This window comes from Centruroides sculpturatus, unplaced genomic scaffold (genome assembly GCF_000671375.1).
Source record: "Centruroides sculpturatus isolate CEXI.00-Female unplaced genomic scaffold, Cexi_2.0 scaffold107, whole genome shotgun sequence".
Classification (NCBI taxonomy): Eukaryota; Metazoa; Arthropoda; class Arachnida; order Scorpiones; family Buthidae; genus Centruroides; species Centruroides sculpturatus.
This window is the reverse complement of record NW_019384422.1, coordinates 890,269-908,745: the sequence shown is the minus strand read 5'-3', so window position 1 is coordinate 908,745 and position 18,477 is coordinate 890,269. Positions and strand designations below refer to the sequence as shown.

At 29.6% G+C, this 18,477-nt stretch overlaps 1 protein-coding gene across 1 annotated transcript; it reads left to right on the top strand.

The window, feature by feature from the left end:
- The first annotated feature begins 12,836 nt into the window (after positions 1–12,836).
- On the top strand, positions 12,837–17,908 carry LOC111619463 (sodium-coupled monocarboxylate transporter 1-like). The gene is made up of 15 exons (XM_023361192.1): positions 12,837–13,639; positions 14,762–14,827; positions 14,939–14,990; positions 15,109–15,176; positions 15,244–15,398; positions 15,959–16,099; positions 16,168–16,297; positions 16,362–16,450; positions 16,525–16,640; positions 16,702–16,769; positions 16,834–16,920; positions 16,987–17,171; positions 17,240–17,349; positions 17,432–17,553; positions 17,624–17,908. Exons 1-15 carry the CDS (start codon positions 13,286–13,288, stop codon positions 17,747–17,749), a joined length of 1,869 nt encoding a protein of 622 aa, XP_023216960.1. The 5' UTR covers positions 12,837–13,285; the 3' UTR covers positions 17,750–17,908.
- The last annotated feature ends 569 nt before the right edge of the window (positions 17,909–18,477 follow it).

Here is an 18,477-nt window from a genome sequence, read left to right as displayed (position 1 = left end):
AAAAAAAAAAAAAAAAAAAAGTCATGGATTGAATTTTGATCACCGGGTAAATGTGCAATACTCTAAATAAGGTTAATACTCATTTATATCCATAGTTAGTGCCATTATGACTCCTGTTATATACCCCAATCCCTCCATGTCGATTGTTTCGACAGAAAAGCAATCAAAACAAATTCCCTCCTGCTTGAATGATGATTTGATAACCTTCTTTCTGTATATTTGTTACGTCCTGTGCCGTAAATCCACTCAGTCGAGATACTCTTTGATATCTTTTATTATTAAATGGAATGTATTACGGGTTCATTTCGTTTATAAATGTTGAAATTTGTAAAGCCAGCAGAAAATTCTGACATGTTTTGAAGGCTTTTACAGATTTTTATTTCAATTTTTTTTTAATTATTGTTCTCTTTGGATAGGTTAGGAATGAAGTGATTATATATATATATATATTATGGGAGGTATGATAAAATCGCTAGCGGATATAATAATAATAATATAAAAAAAAAAAAACCGCAGCTAGTTTTGATTCTGCATCAAATGCTATTTAAAAATTAAAAATTAAATAAATAAAATAAAAGTTATTGCTATTTTAAAATTTTAATTAAAAAAAAAAAACTTTCCTTCTGTAAATATAAATGCTGGATTATGGTTGAATGAATTTTGCTTGTATATATTAGGATATCGTTAAGATAACCTATTGCGGTGGATAACATTGAAAAAAAAAAAATACACTCGAGTGATTCGCTTGTATATTGTACAGTATCAACTTATCAGGAGAGTCAGTAAAAATTCAGAGTTGAGAAAGATTATAGAAACATGTTATCATCGTCCATACCTCTTGGTTGTCGCCATGTTGAAAAAAATAAAATAAAATTAATTAATTAAAAAGACGACCCCCCCGAATGGTGCCCTTTTTTCATAAACTAATAACTGTATCATGTCTGTAACGTTCTTGATATTGATCAGAAAAAACATGAAAAACGGTTGAGAGTTGTCTGTTCGTGATTTCTAGAGGCTCATGTTTGAATTTTCTTTGCTTACGATGAAACACTTAACGATATTGTTGTCTGAATTTTAAAGAAACAAAGACGAGAAAATGTCCAGAATATAATTCAAAGTGTTTCATTGGTGCTCATATGTTATATACTGTGCTATTTTTTGTTTATTATTATTATTATTATTATTTTCTGTTCATCTTGCCTTCTGGCATTGTTCCTTGTTAATATCCCAAGTCTGTAAATGTGGCCAGTAACTTAGCAATTACAGTATTTGTTTCAATCAGAACAAACCAGTGGTATAAAGTATGTCTGGTCAACTGTTAGTATATTAATATGAAATAATAATAAAAAAAAAAACTTAAAAGGGTGAAAAAAATGGCTCCGGTCATCCATTTTATTAGGAGATATTGTGAAAATTTGTTAAGTTTAATGTATCATTATCCTTTTTTTAATGAAAACAAAATATATATTTATGTGCCTCGGTGTAAAATTTACAAACTTTTGTATTATTGGATACCATTTGGGAGCCATTTTTTGCCTCGATAAAGCACACAACTGATCGTTTATGCACCCATTTCTCCTGGTTGTCATATCCCAGTTGTGTATGTCTTTTTCTATCCAAAATTGGGCTTCAAATAGCCTTTATGTAAGATGTTTTACACATCTTTGGATGGATGATTGTATCCGTTGTTAAAAACCGAATAAACAAGTGTGAAAACAGTAAAGTTGCTTATGTTTATTGTGTCAAAAAAAAAAAAAAACATTATTAAAAATACTTTTAAAAGCTTCAAAATTATAGTTTTTAAGTCCGAATTGTATATAAACATCTAGTTTTTGCTTAGATTATAATGAAAAGAATCAGAGTTTTAAAATGTTTTCATTAATAATTTAATAAATAATCTTATATATAATTCTTTAAAAATGTAATCTATATTATAGAATTCTGTAAAGTACTGTACAACAGATTTTAAATCGAACAAAAGGATCTATTTTATAGAAAAAAATTCTATTTTATGGACTTGATAGACCGTTAAATGAGTGCAAAAAAAAAATCAATACCCTTATATCAAGTTAAATGGCATTGCTATTCGGCGATTTTAAAGAAAATTAAACCTTAATTAATTGTGTCGAATCTCAATTAATGCAGACATTTGCATTAAATAGGCATTAATACTGATGGTTAATACGAGTTGATGGATAACGATTAAACGGATCGATTTGATAATTAATAAAATGACATTTAAAGCAACTAAATAGATCAAAATTACTGATATTAGTAATAATAATAATAATAATAATAATTTAAAAGGTTACTTTATAATTATTAAAAAGAAATACGTTTTATAAGCGGTTTTTATTCATTGCCTCCTACTTAAATTAACAGATTAAAGTGTAACTTAGGGAAAATATTTTGGCAATTAGCGTAATTAGAATGGTGGGCAATTAACTCTATAATCATTTGACATTAATTGATAAAAAATCTGCTTAATTAGCAAAAGTAATCGTAATTAATATACGTTAACAAGATAAGTAATGATTAGTAACCAGAATATTTAAATATATCACGATAATAAATCGTCATATACAATTTTCTTATAGAACTGTTGGATATATATATGCATATCTAACACAGACTTATAGTAATTCATGAAAATAACTTTTGAGTGGAATATGGTAAAGCACTTTGAACATCGATCTCTCACATTTAAGCACACAGATCGATGAAGTACTGTACTTTGCTGAAGATATACATTCACTGACGTTGTAATTGGCACATAAAACAGTTGGATATGTTTGAACTTTAATCAATATTTACAACTTAATTGATAATTAGCAATTCTAATTTTTGAAAAAAAAAATACCAATTAAATAATCAATTAAAAATTAACTCTATTATGTAAAATAAACGTCAAAAGGTACATGTACAGTACTGTACTGTACATAATCCCCTCGAACATGGTTTAAAAATTTATTTATCGAATGCATTAAAAGTGATTTTAATTAATTGGATTATTATTAATTAAAGTCTTATTTATTAACATAATAATTTAATGATTTAGTGAAATTTATAAATTGTTAAAAATTATTTAAAATTTGGATTAAATTTCGAATTATAAGCGCTTTTATTTTTATTGGGGGGGTTTTTTTTTTTTTTTTTTTTTTTTTATTTATAGCAGGTAACAAGTAATTTAACAAGTAAAATTCATATAAATGTATGATACTGTTCCTGTAAAAATCTGTAATTATACAAGTCGACCCCCCTATAACACTGTTGATAATTTCGTTTTATATGAATTCCATGTTGTACGAGTCACTTAGATTTTACAAATATGTGAGCCGTTCACAGCCCGGTACACGTATTTGTAAAATCTAAGTGACTCGTACAACATGGAATTCATATAAAACGAAATTATCAACAGTGTTATAGGGGGTCGACTGGTATGATGATAAATCAGGATGATAAGTAAATTATGAAAATAAATAGTTTCTTAATAATTATTATTATGTTTTTTAAATACTAACTTTAAAATTCATACGTTTTGGCTCTTTGGAGGACTGACTTATCACATCGTGTGTGATAAATCCTGCAATAGAGCCAAAACTTAGTGCTCATAGGTTCATATTGTAAATGCTAATAACGAGTAAAAATCGTCATTATTGAAGATACACCCTTTATCTCTCCACCCTTCGATCTTTAATCATCAAAACTTAATAGCATCAATCCCCTAATAAACAAACTTCCCTACAAAATTTTAGAAATTTTCGACAAAAAGCATAGGAGTTATTAAGTTACAAAGACGGTGAATAAAATCGTGCCCTTCCACACACACTAACATCCATACATTTTTTTTTTTTTTAATTTCTCGACGTTTTAAGGCCTCCCCCGAGTCTAAAAATGTAAAAAAATCTGGGGGTGGGGTAACTTTTTGATCGATCGTCACACTTTCCTTCTATTACATAGAACAGCCGAAAAAGTAAAATTATTAAATAATAGATTTGTTGCAAATTACTCGAATTTTCTATGTTTACTATTTGTAAAATCGAAGAGAAAGAGCATGTAATCTCTCGTAGTTGTTGAAATATATCTCCATTTCTGTCGTTATCTTTTAAGTAAAATATCTTTATAAAGTTGCGAGCTAAACTTATCTATTGTACTTTCTTAGTTATCTGTTCTGAAGTTTATTTTCTAATCCTCTTTGCACTATGCACTCATGATGCAGAATATATTCTAAGAGCCTTCTATTTCTGTTGTTTCTATCTATCTAATAGCTTAGTGTACTTCCATCGTTTCTTGTCTTTTCCTTCCACTCTTCTATATGTTCACATCTAAAATGCTTCCAATATCTTTTTTCTTTCTTTCTTTTCTACTGTGTAAGTTTCTTTGGCGTATAACACAGTTAAAAAATAGGTTTATTTGTAAAATACACTTCTAAAATCTTTCATTTATGGCGTGAAGAACTTCCTTTTTGCTATCGAAATTACTGCTTTGATTTCATTTTTACACCTTGTACTTCTGTAATGATTTGTTTTAAATAGGAAAAACTGTCGACGTATTCTATAGTTATTACATTAATGCACGAACTCAAAGTTTAGTACCTCTTTGAGATCATTTGCAAACTTAATATTTTCCTCGTTGATCCAGATTCTCATTGTAAAGCTTCTATAGACAAAGTAATGAAATCCAGTAAACAGTAGGCGTCCTTACATCGTTACTTTTTTTACATTTGCTGATGATGCTGATTCTTTTTTTCAGTGAGATTCTTAAATTTTGATTGAAATTCCATGTTAATCTGATGATTTTCTTCAGTTTCTTTAAGTAGTGGAAATAATCTGTACCATGATATGCAATCAAATGCTTCATCGTTATCAATAAACGCATGTAAATATGCTTTTAAAACTTAAAAAAAAATAATAATAATTACTATTATTTTTAAAAGCATTTCTAATACATGAGATATTAAACAGTTTATTTTGTATTCTTTAGATCAGTGCTTCTCAACCTTTTTGAGCTAGTGACACGTGCACGAGTTGTTGTTCTATTAAATACGAACATCAGCCGAACACAAGCTTTTTATTGTATATAATGACTCGTCGTTATATAAAACTGCTCATTTTCATTTTACATTACATCGTTGACCCTTCGCTTAATATACGTCTCCGAAGGTCAGTTTTTAACACGTATCAGTCTAGTACCTATTCTACATGCTTCGCGACCCCACACACCCCTAAAACTATATAACATCAATTACTCCACGAACAGTCAAGTGGGTTACTCTAAGCTGGCACAGTCGCGTGGGCGAAATTGTTAAACGCGATAGTCTTTCGCGATAGTCTTCTGAGGTCTCGTTAACCGAAAAGTACTGAATAGTATCCTCAATAATTTCTCATCTACACATTCATAGCCTTTCATACACTCATACTCGCACCAGAATTGGCTTTCTCCTTCTCGTACACTCCAGACCAGACCTCGTTATTCATGTCCTTACGCTTCTTTGTCTTTCATATTCATCTCACTCATGGAGGATATCTAGTCTATGTCTACTCATTTTCATCATCGATTCGTTTATCTCTCATTCCCCTTCCACAATTCAATTCCACATTCACATACATTGTTTTTCACAGTCCATTTCCACTCATTTCGATTGGATTGTGAATGGACTATGAGAAAAACATGCCCCCATGACTAACCCCCAGAATAGCAGGAAATCCCTGCTTTGTTTGGCTCCTCTCCACTAATCTGTGCATCATGAGTGTTCCTGCTGGCTGCAATGCTGCCGCCAACACAGCTTGCCCGGCCATAGGAGTTCCAATCAGATTTACCATAATATTGGAGTAAAGATTAGATTCCGGCTGTCTGTGTAGACAACCTGGAGAGGAAAGAAGAGTGATAGTGGGATGCAAAAGTGGAAGGAGATGGGTGTAGAGGGTTAAGGTAAGGTAAGAATGAAAAGTAGAGAAATGTAGAAGGATGTGTGTTCCGCCTTGCATATATTAAAAATTAAGACCAGAATATATTAACAAGAAGTGCCATTCAGGCTCGTTGACATACAAAATATACTTGAGGAGGAAGTAGTGATAGTAACCATTTCAAATTTGCGTGAAGTATCCGTTTCAAGATGTCGAGACGAAATAGTTCGCGTGAAGTAGATTGGTACAAGGTAAGGCCAACAATCTAATTCGCGTGAGGAAAAGTAACAACAATAGAAATAACAATATCTACTCGCGTGTGTTGAAACGAAACAGGAATTCGCGGCGGAAAAAATCCGGCTTCCGTTTCTTTTCTAATAGCAAATACAATTCGCTTATAGAAAAGAAACGGAAGTATTAATAACCAATTCGCGTGTATTGAATCTAAGCAAAATAATAAAGTAATAAAAAGAACAATTCGAGTGAAGATCAGTCCAGATTGACTAGGTGCATTGAGTTGGAGTAAGGAAATAAGTCAAGACTTCACGAAAATCGAGATCTGAAAAGTTTCTTTGTCCTCGCACAAGTGATTTAGTGTTTCATGGCTTACCCTTCTGTAAGCAGTGTTGAATCAGCTGTGCTCTGTGGTTTTCGTAGAAGGGGCACTCAAGAATGTAGTACGTTGAGTCGCCTACAGAGGTGCCATCGCAACTATAATAATCACTATCTTTTTTGTTAAAGCGATAGAGGTAGGCAGGGAAGTTGCCATGTTTGGTCGGGGACTGCGTGATAATGACTTGACACAAGGTTGTCTCTTGTGAACAGAAAGGAGAAAATTAAAGGTGGTTCTGCCAATGTTAGAGTCTCTCCACTCCTTTTGCCAGTCATCCATTGTGCGGATCATGATAACACTTTTTATATATGTAATCGGAATCTTGGAGGAGCTATCGACGTCGAGAGATGCCGCCCTTTTGCCAAGGCGTTCGTGTACTACTCATTTCTAGTTATCCCTGTATGCCCAGGGACCCATTTAAACGTAATCTGGTTAGTTTTGTTTAGGCTCCTGGTCAGTTGTTTGATTTCTAGGCTTGTCCTAGTACACTTGCTGTTATTAATTGCGTACATACTTGCTGTCCGTGTTGATACTGATACTTCTTTTGTAGCCTTTTTTGTTACGAGTAATTAGTTGGAGGATTCGATGAGTGGCCAAGAGCTCTGCCTGGTTAAATCCACGCTGGAAACTTAATTTAGGGACATTTCATTTTAATTAGTTGATGATAATCGTCATAAAGCATTTAAAGCTTTAAATCGCTTTATTAAAATTATTAGCATTTTTAAAATTTAAAACAAAAGAAAATGCAATATACAAGTATACGTGCTGATTTACTACCTTAACATTCTATTATTTAGTATATTATTGATAGTATAGTATTTAATATTAGCCTATGTAGTGTTTTATCTTTCACTACACCACCCCCGTTCTTTATAAAAATTACAATTGAGAATTTATTCAGATTAATATAGACATTAACTTCTTTACATCAAACAACCAATAGGTCCATTTTATTTTGTAAATTAATAGGCAAATCAATAAATATAACCAAGTCGTCAGAGTACGTAATTGTGTGTACAGTATGTTTACTTTTCTTGTATATATAAATAAAAAAAAAACCCCAAGATTTTTACACTTTTGGACTCGGGGTCTTGAAACGTCGAGGAATACAAAAAAATAATTAGGGTTTTTCCTGTATGCATGGATGTGTATGGGGAACACGATTTTATCCATCCATCCATCCATTTTAAAGCTTAATAACTCCTATTCCTTTTTCCGAAAATTTCTGAAATTTTGCAGGAGATTTGTGCACTAGGATGATTGATGCTACCCTCTCGACCTTTAACCACCAAATTTATTTTGATGGTTAAAGGTCGAGGGGATGGAAAGATCGTGTGTCATATCTCCAATGAAGCCAGACTTAATGAAGATTTTACTCTTTATTAGCATTTGCAATTTTTTTTTTAAATATGAAACTCATCTCTACTCTCAAAATAAAGAATTTGCTATTTTATAATAATTAATAATATAAAAAACGGTTTTAAAATAGAATCTCATAACAGATGAAGCCACAAACAATTTTAAAAAGTTTGGCTGGAAAAGTTATACAACTCGTTGTTGGATGTTTCTTTTTTTTTTTTTAATTTTTCATCGATGGTTATTTCAAAACCTAGAATATTCGAAGAATTAAGAGTTTCAATAAATAAATCCGTATAATATTTAAAGAAAATCGGGAAAAGTGAATCATCATGAAAGAATCCCGAGGAATAAATCAGATCTATAACATTTTCTCTAGTTCTTATATAATTCAAATTTTGTCCAATTTTGGTGAAATATATTAACTACGCGATTCGAGAGATCCAATCTAATCAGCCAATTCCACAATACGACTATATTTACGTTATAGAAAGCCTTAGTAAAGCCACAAAACATTCATTTTATTAGAAAGAGAAACCTTCGATATCGAACGAAATACAAATAAGGCATCCACAGTACTCAATCCTAATCTATAGGCAAATTGAAGAAGGAATCTTCTTCAATTTACCTATAGGAAATTCGAGCTTCAGGAACTAAACCGGATTTTATTTTATTATTGAAAAATTTTAAAAATTTTATACAAAACTATAACAACCTGTCTCCTCCAATGTATATATATATATATGCAGTATTTTTGTTTTCTTTCCACCCCGTGGGCACTAAAGCCTTTTTTAGCAAGCCCATTATGGATTCGGCCAAGCCCACAATGAGGTGGCTGGATGGCGAGGGACCATCACGAAATAATCCTGTAGTTTTTCGACCCTTTCCAAATTCGATCAGGGCAGTAGGTTACCACTTTAAGTATAATTAACTCATAAACTGTCAAAATACATTTGTATTTATTAATTTTAAGCCTACTTATTAGTTAGTTTTTTTTTTTTTTTAATTTTTGCTTATTATGACATGTGACAGATTGTCTTAATTTCGAGGGTAGAGATGAATTTTATAAACACCTGTAAATATAAAATCAAGTAAAATCTCATTTTTTGGGACACCATGAAGTGTTGATAATAGATACTGGACTTTTTCACCCCCACTTTATTTTATTATGTAATTTACAGTCTTTAATTAAACTAATTATTCCAAATGCCAATACGCGTTTCGGGCTCGTGCCCCTCATCTTTTGGCTAACAATATTTATTAGTATATAATATTAGCAAAATATCACTTTATAAAGGTTTTAATTTTTAGACATAAGTTTCCTACATTGACTTTAAATTTATTGTTGACGTACAGTACATAAAAACAAACACCATTGTGTATTAAAAAACAGTTAAAAGTTCTTAAAACTACACAAAACCAAATTTTTCAATAAAAATCTTACATACCTTGGTACAATTTTTACGTACAGTACAAAGTTTAGCATTCTGCCATTTATCCTACAAACTGCACTTCAACGTTAAATAATTTACATATACGTGTCTACACATTTATAATTTGCATAGTAATTTATTTTATTTTATAATAATTTTATCCAATTATCATTTATTTTAATACTTAATTTTTAAGTTTATTATTAGATCTATTTTCATGTACTGTATGTACAGTACTGTACATGGAGTATACAATGTTTGTTATTTCAGTTATATCGTTTTTTCTTATCTTCCGATTTTTGATTAATCACTCGGTTTTGTAATTTTTTTTATAAGTAGGGATTAATTTTATATTAAACCTACCAAATATTGTACTTAATTCTTCAAAAAGTCTTCAAATGTATGTAAAGGAACTCTGAAAGTAATTTTTTAAATAAAAATTGCACCAAGGTTGTACATAAGAAAATAAAGTGAATGTGAAAAAGTCTAGTATTAACACTTTATGGTGTCTCATAAAATAATTTAAAGAAGGACACGGTTTCAACACAGAGAAGTAAAATCTTCATTAAGCCCAACTCCAAGCGAGATATGATAAGTGACCACTCTCACTCTCTATCTCCTTTCCCTTTGACCTTTCATCACTAAAATTTAATAGCATCAATGCCCCTTACATACAAGCTACCATGCCAAATTTCGTTTCTTAATCTTTACCCCATCCTGAGATATTAAACGTAATAGACGCCAACACAAATACATATCCAAGGAACTTTTTTGCCTTTTTTGGATTCAGGTGATATCAAAACGTAAAGATTTACAAAAAACTCGGAGGGTCAAATTTGACACGATTCCAATACTTTTCCTTCTTATATATATATCTAACAGCCACGAATTTAAAAGTAAATGTTTGTTCTTATCGACTACATTAAATTGAGTAAACAGTGCAAATAACAAACGGTCTTAATTTTCCAGGTTAAAATTAATAAACATGCACAGTTACAACGAAAAATTGACAGAAAAAGATGCCAGAGAAGCTACCTGAGACAAAATTTTGATGATGAATTTTGTTTTGTGAGAATTCCGAACCGTAATCCAACTCAAAGTTATGAGAAAAAATGGTTATTTTTTTTAAATTGCTCGTACGAAGTATGTACTGAAAGAAATCTATTTCTTCTTTATCTTCTCCTTTTCCCATGTTTATATGGGGTAGATGTTTCCATCTCTAATATGTTTCCTCCATTTCTTCCTATCAAGGGCGTCTTCTCTCTTAATTCCTCTCTGATTCAAGTCTTCCTCCACCTTATCTTTCCAACGCAGCCTTGGTCTTCTTCTTTTCCTCCTTCCTTTCACTACCAGTTTTCCGACCCTCTTTCCAACATAATTTTCACTATTTCGCTCTACGTGACCAAACTACCTCAACTTGCATTCTTGCATCTTCCTGTTTAAGGGATCCACCTTAACAGAACCTCAAATAAACTCATTCCTTATTCTATCCTTCCTTGACACACGTCCACGTTAAATAATTTGCATAAACGCGTGAAATATTCAAGTTGCACACTGAAAGAAATACAACTTGAGTATTCCAAAACAAAGGTGTTAGATAGATGTCCGGCACGACTCAAAAGAACATATGTCAAAGGAAAAGTATGATGTACAGGGGCAAACAATTACTAATTTGAGATGGAGAGCATATATTCTAAATTAAATAAATTAAAAATATGATTAAAAATTGCAATCAGGCATTCAGTTTTTAATAATTAATAAATAATTACTCGTATAATTTTGTTTTTCTGTAATTTTTTTTTTTTTTGGAGTCATAAAAAAATTTATCATAATAAACCCGAATGTGTGTGTAATTTTATTCTACAAATTCCTTAACCGAAATATGAATAATATCCCAGAAAAAAATTCTGAAAGAATAATTTTAACAACTCAGTCCTAGTCTCCGGTTCACGTAATCATAATAGTTTTGAAAGTCATCCTTACATTACCGTTCGAAAACATAAATTAGAACATTCCAGCAAATGCAACATTCATTTGCTTGAATTTTTACGCTTTTTTTGTCTTTAATAACATGCTTTATGCACCTTCTAATAATCCAATAAATAAATACAGTCATCATTATTGTTGCTTGTGTTTAAAATAGTTTTCAGCAAGAAACAGATTAAGATAAAGTTTGGAAATTTTTTTTTAATACGAATTTTCTGGTAAACAATTCAGTAGAAAGTACTTAGTCATCTAATGCTAACATTTCTCCATGATTTAAAATTATATTGCTGATATTTTAAAAACTATAGGCCTAAAAGCAGTATGCGATTAGGATTAGGAATTGATAAAGAGCTCGAACTTCGAATAAACCACAGATTTATTTTCTTAAATCATTGAACATTCACTTAGCTATTTTCAATATATGTTAATAATTTATTCTACTTTGTTTCTTAATAAAATGGAGCACATAAAATGTGGCCTAAGACATATATTTGTTCTTGAAACATATACGGGGTGATCGTGTTTAAAGTATTCCTATTCAAGTTATTTAGCACACCAAATGCAACCAGATTATTTAGTATAGTGACATTTCAAGACATGAAAAGACACCAGCGTAAAAAAAAAATATTAGTACTAAAACTCACCACTACGGCACTTTTGGTGCTGCAAGTGATAAACATTCTATTTGTATACAAACTTAGTGACGCAGGGGATATTGCTCCCCACTCTAAAGGTGTAAAATCTGAAGTTTATTTTTTTTTTATAGATTATAAAATTATAAATTTTAAAGGACTAAATCATTATTAATTAAATTTAAGCAAGAAAAAAAAAATAATTTCTGTCTGATGCAAGACTACTAAAATACTTTGCAAAACAATGGTATTATACACAATATCAATTAATATTATTATTATGCGGTTAATTAATTAATCAACTTAATAGAAAATAAAGCAGAGGAATTAACAAAGCAGTGTAAATAAAAAATACTGTGTATATATATATATATATTTAGGAATTGTTACTTTAGTGACATTCTTCTAACTTTAGTAAATTCACACTAAATAATACAGTTAAACTATTGGAACAAAATATTCATTTAGTACGTGTATATATTATTTAAAAATAAAAAAAATAGCTTGAAAATTTTGCAAAATCATTTTTAATTTTCTTTAAAAATAGCAAGCTAAGACAAACGACATAAATTTCCTATTTGTTCCGAATAATGCATACTATTTAACGTCAATCGTCCTTCAAAAAAATAAAATTATTAAAAGTATAAAGATCAAATTATTTTTGTTAATTAATTATATTTCAATTAAAAATTATTTTAGGTTTATTTATTTCAGATGAGTGTCTTTTTTTTTTTAATACAAAATTAAATGAAGGCTTCGTCATCTTAACTTTCATTTCTGTTTAATTAATAGTTTGCCTTTCTGCATACAATTATGAACAATTAGGACGAAATGGATGGGTTATTTTGCCACTAAAAGATCATCACATTTTCAGTAAAAGATGCAAGTTCTTCTCCAATTTTTTTTTTTTAAATTAGAATTTAATTAGATTTTACAAACGTGTAATCTACTCTCTTGCAATGAGAAGAAGAAATATAATACACGAGACATACGTGTTTTTGGATTCGTCTGAAGTATAAGTATTATAAGTAATTCGTACATTAGAGTTTATACTTTACATTATTTGTTCGTTAATTTAACAACATATGTGTCATTATTAGAAAGAAAACTCATATCTACGCATTGCTATTACTGTAAAAGGACGATAACAATATAAAATGACTTAAACTTTTGCAATGCAATAGCGTACCAAACTCCTTGCATTTTAACAGTTCCAGCATAAACCATACAGAGGAAACGTCACATCTAAACAGGTATTGGCCCGATAAAAGCACGTGATTGAAATAAACAGTTGGCAGGTTTTTCATTCCTCTTCAAGGAAGTTTAGTATCAGTAAGATATCGAAGGTTCTATAGAAAAATGCCCATCGACGAAGATCACAAAGATTTATTTCACGTTGCCGATTATGCAGTATTTGCTGTTATGTTAGCTATATCCGCTTTTATAGGGATATACTACGCATGCAGCGGAAGTAAACAAAAAACTACAGATGAATTTCTTATGGGCGGAAGATCTTTAAGTGTCTTTCCCGTATCCATGTCAATTTTGGCAAGTTTTATGTCGGCCATAACTCTACTGGGAACACCCGCAGAAATTTATCAATACGGAACTCAATACTGGATAATTAATCTGGCTTTTATTATAGTTATGCCAGCAACCGCTTATTGTTACTTACCTGTTTATTATAACCTAAATATTACGAGCGCATACGAGGTAAGTGGTATGAAAAAATTAGGTAAAAAAAATGTAGGAAATTAATCGTGCATGTGATTTACTTAAAGATTTTTACACAGTTTGACACTAGACGAGGTTTTTTTTTTTTTTTTTTTTTTTTAAATAGCAAAAGTTTGAATGCGGTCGAACGTGTTTGAAAAACCGGACCGTCCTTCGCGCCTGTTGAAGTTAAGCTTAAAAACCAGGTCATTTATAGAAATTAACATATTTTTCTTAAATTTAAAAATAGACAAAATGTTTATTTTATCATCCTTTGTTCTATTTAAATTAAAAAAAAAAAACAAAAAAAGAAAATAAAGAAGTATATCGTCAAGAGCGCACTTTTAGGTATTATTAAATATGAAAAGTATTCAGAATATGGACTACAATTTTTGTATGTAATAATTAACTATATTTATCTTATAAGCAGTAAAAATTTTAAATATGAAAAGTTAATCTTATGAAAGTTAATAACCAATAAAAAAAAAAAAAATTAAGATTAGATAATATTTATCTACTCACATTACAAGTAGTACTTGAAGGTGTAATCAAAATGATTGTTTAAATAAATAAAAAATTGGGTAATAGTTACGAATTAATTGGTTAATTTGACTTTTATACCGTCAATTATTTAATTATTTGAATTCAAAAGTTTAATTAATAAAGTGACATCGTCATCAGTTCAAATTTCACTTATTTGTAGTGTATTTTGTATTACAAAAGCAAGCTTAAAGGTTAATTAATTTTTTAATTAAAGTTTACACTAATTTATTTCTTTTTTTATTTTCATAATTGATGTTTGAATATTATTTCGAATTATCGTAGTTTTTGTATTATTAAAAACATAATTTAATTTTTTAAATAAAAGACTAATTTGGGATCTCCTGTTAGTGGATGTCTCATGCAATTGTCCTATAGGATAACGTGCCACTACTACTAGTGTCAAATTGATCTTATATTAATAATTATACAAAATATTGTCTGATACTACCGATTCTATATAAAAATATAAGTAAATGTAGTAACTGAATTTACAAGATTAAGTAGTTAAATGTTTTATATACAGTCGACCCCCTCCTAAATTTGTAAATGTAATTCTTCTATTTGAATACATCCATTTAGTATCTGGAACTGAGATTCAATCGTTTGATAAGAACGTTAGGCTCTTCGGTATTTACCATTCACATGGTAAGATTTAAAATTTTTATTAATTTTTTTTAGTTATATCTAGATTAATCGTAAAATTTTTATTCGTTACACGATTTTGTATTATTTTAAAAATTAATTTGTTCATTATAGATCATGTATATGCCTATTGTATTGTATGCTCCGGCACTCGCTCTCTCCGAAGGTAAGTAATGAATAAATATCTCGAATATTAAATTTTTGTATACAATTGTACATTTTAAATATTCATATTAATCGATTGGAATGTTTTGTTTAATAATGCGTATAACGATTTCTTTTAGTTACTGGTCTGAATTTATGGGTCTCTGTGCTTTCAATCGGGATAGTCTGTACTTTCTACACTAGTATTGTATGTAATGTTTTCTGTATATACAAAATTATATTCTAGAAATGTATAAAATGTATTATTTTTTTAGGGTGGAATGAAAGCTGTTGTGTGGACTGATTTATTTCAGACTTTATTAATGTACGCAGCCATGTTTGTAGTGGTCTTTAAAGGCATTGCAGATCTGGGAGGATCTGATATTGTTTGGAGGCGTAATTTGGACGGAAAACGAATCGAATTTTTCAAGTAATTAGAACTGCTAACTAGTAAAATCTTCATTAAGTCCGACCTCATTCGAGATATGATACATGACCATCCTCTAGCTGTTCATTCCCTCGATCTCTCACCACCAAATTTAATCGCATCAATGCCCATTATACTCAATACTCAAGTTACAATACCAAAAATTTTATTTAATTTTCATCCCATTATTAAACAATATTAAACAAAATAGACACCAACACACACGGAATTTTTTTATATTATTATTTTTTGTCTTTTGGGGTTTAGGAATGGAATGGATTTAATTAAAGAGAGATATTTATTCTATCAACAGAAATGTACTATAATAACTCCCGAAATATAAATTGTTAATGCAGAATTAAATGTAATTTCTTTATAAGTTTGAAAAGGAGAAGCCATGAAATATATAAGTACATCAAAGGGAAAATACATGCATGCATAAAAACGATAAATCACATTCAATGACTTTATTCTGTATAGAAAGGGTTAACTATTGGAGCATTTAACTATTAAAAAAGCATTTTAACAGTTGATGGAGATTTTAAAATGTTGATATATTTCAGTTTTGAATTGGACCCAACAGTCAGACACACGTTCTGGAGTTTATTTTTCGGAGGATATTTCACTTGGATGGGAAATTATGCAGCCAATCAAGCTATTGTCCAGAGATATCTCACTTTGCCTTCCCTCAATGCAGCCAGACGGTATATTTTTGTTTTTTAAATTAAAAATCTTTAAAAAAACAATCGTAAGTGCAGAATTTAATTTTTAGATGCTTGTGGATCAATGTTCCCGGGTTGATCATCCTCATAACCATCACTACTTTAGCCGGATTAGTGATATATGCACTCTATTATGATTGCGATCCCATTCAAACTAATTATGTTGGTGCAACAGATCAGGTATAATTTATGCAAATAATAAAAAAAAAAATTATAAAAATAATATATTAAAATTGTTTATCAGCTTTTTCCCAGATTTGTAATGCAGACATTAGGATTTCTTCCTGGTTTACCTGGATTGTTTGTTTCTGGTATATTCAGTGGAGCGTTAAGGTATAAAAAAATTAATATATCACTTCATTATCTAACTGGATAAGTAAATAATCTTTTTTGTTACCGATATTTAGCACAGTATCATCAGGTGTAAATTCATTAGCAGCAGTAACTCTAGAAGATATCATAAAAGCCTATATTGTTAAAGATATATCTGAAGTTTGGGCTACAAGAGTTACAAAAATAACAGGTAATAGACAATATTTTATTATTATTATTATCTAGAATTAATTCTAAATTTATTATTTCAGCTTTCGTTTATGGAGTTTTAGCAATTGTGTTAGTATTTGTGGCACAGCAGTTGGGTGGAGTTTTGCAGGTGATATCATGTTTCCTCTAGAAATTTTGTTTTTATATTATTAAAAAAAAAAATTTACATTTAGGCTGCACTCAGCATTCATGGTATGGTTGGTGGTCCCATGTTAGGATTATTTTCCCTAGGCATGATATTTCCATGGACTAATTCTTTGGCAAGTTATTACCTGTAATGATAAATTTAAATTAGATAGATATATTTTTAACTGTTTCACTTTCAGGGAGCAGGTTTAGGTTTGTTATCTGGTTTTGTGGCATCCTTTTGGATTGGAATGGGTGCTTTTGTACATAAGCCATATCATCCCAAGGCACCACTCTCAGTTTCTGGATGCATTGACTATTTCAACAATGTAACTACTACTAATGTAACAGTATATGCAACAAATGCTACTTTCTACAGTCCAGAGTAAGTAGTTTTTTTTCCTTTGTCTGAACATAAATATCAATAAAATTCAAATTTAAAAACAACTTCAGGAGTAACGGAGAGGAAGTTTTTGTTCTTTATCGATTATCGTACATGTGGTACAGTGCAATAGGATGCATTGTTTGTGTTGTCATTGGTTTGACTGTGAGTTTCATTTCAGGTAAAATTCAATTCTATACCATTTTTCTATGCTATAAATTCAATTGAATAATAGAGTTAATAGTATTTATTTTATATTTCAGGGCCAACAAAACCTTCTGATGTGGATAATGAATTAATAAGTCCAGTGTATAAAGCTCTCTACATCAGTTTACCTACCAACATGCAGAAATATTTCAAGCTTCGTGGATATGAAGTTAAGAAGGTAACTTTCTTTTTTAAATATTTTCAAACTATTCTTATAGTTTTAATATTTTATATATTTTACTTAACAGAAAGAGGTTATTAAAGAAGAACTCATAATGACCCAGGTAACAAGAAATGAACAAATGAAGGAAGGAATAACAAATATCAGCTTTACACCCGAAAGTGAAATGAAACAAAATGGAATGCCTTCTTGATTTTAATAAAAAAAATAATCAAGAAATATTCTATTGAAATGTATCAAAATATGCCAACTTATCTGTAGATATTTAGTATTTAGGAAATATTTATAGAAATGTTGACAAATCCCCAATTATTATTTAATTTTCAGGTATATTAAGTATTCAGTTTATTAATTTGAAACTGTGATAAAATAATCATGTTTAAAACTGAAATTGATATTACACTTACATATTTAAATGAAAATTATATGGATATATTTTTCTTAATTAGTAAAAGATATAAATAATTTAGGAAAATAATTTATTGCATATACTGCATAATAAAATATTTAAATCAAAAATAATTAAATTTTAAGATTTTCAAAAAACAAACCTACATGAAGATTTGTTTATTTGAAAGGAGTATCAATACTGGTATTTATGAAAAGTTTTCTGCTAGTCCAGAGGAGTCTAAAATAAAGAATAGAAATAATTCTATTTTGTATTTTTTTTTTTTTTTTTTATATGAAAGAATTTGTAAATGTTTTTACTGGTTCAATAAAACAGACCAACAATACTTTTTTCCTACATTTATTTATCAGAAATTCTAAATTAATATCCAACAAAATACTGTATGTATTAAGAGTCAAAACTCCAAGCAAATGCTAAACATTTTATCTACTTAATGCTCTTCTAATCACTAACAAACATATACAAATACTGTTTAAATCATCAATATATGATAACACAATCTTTAAATGACA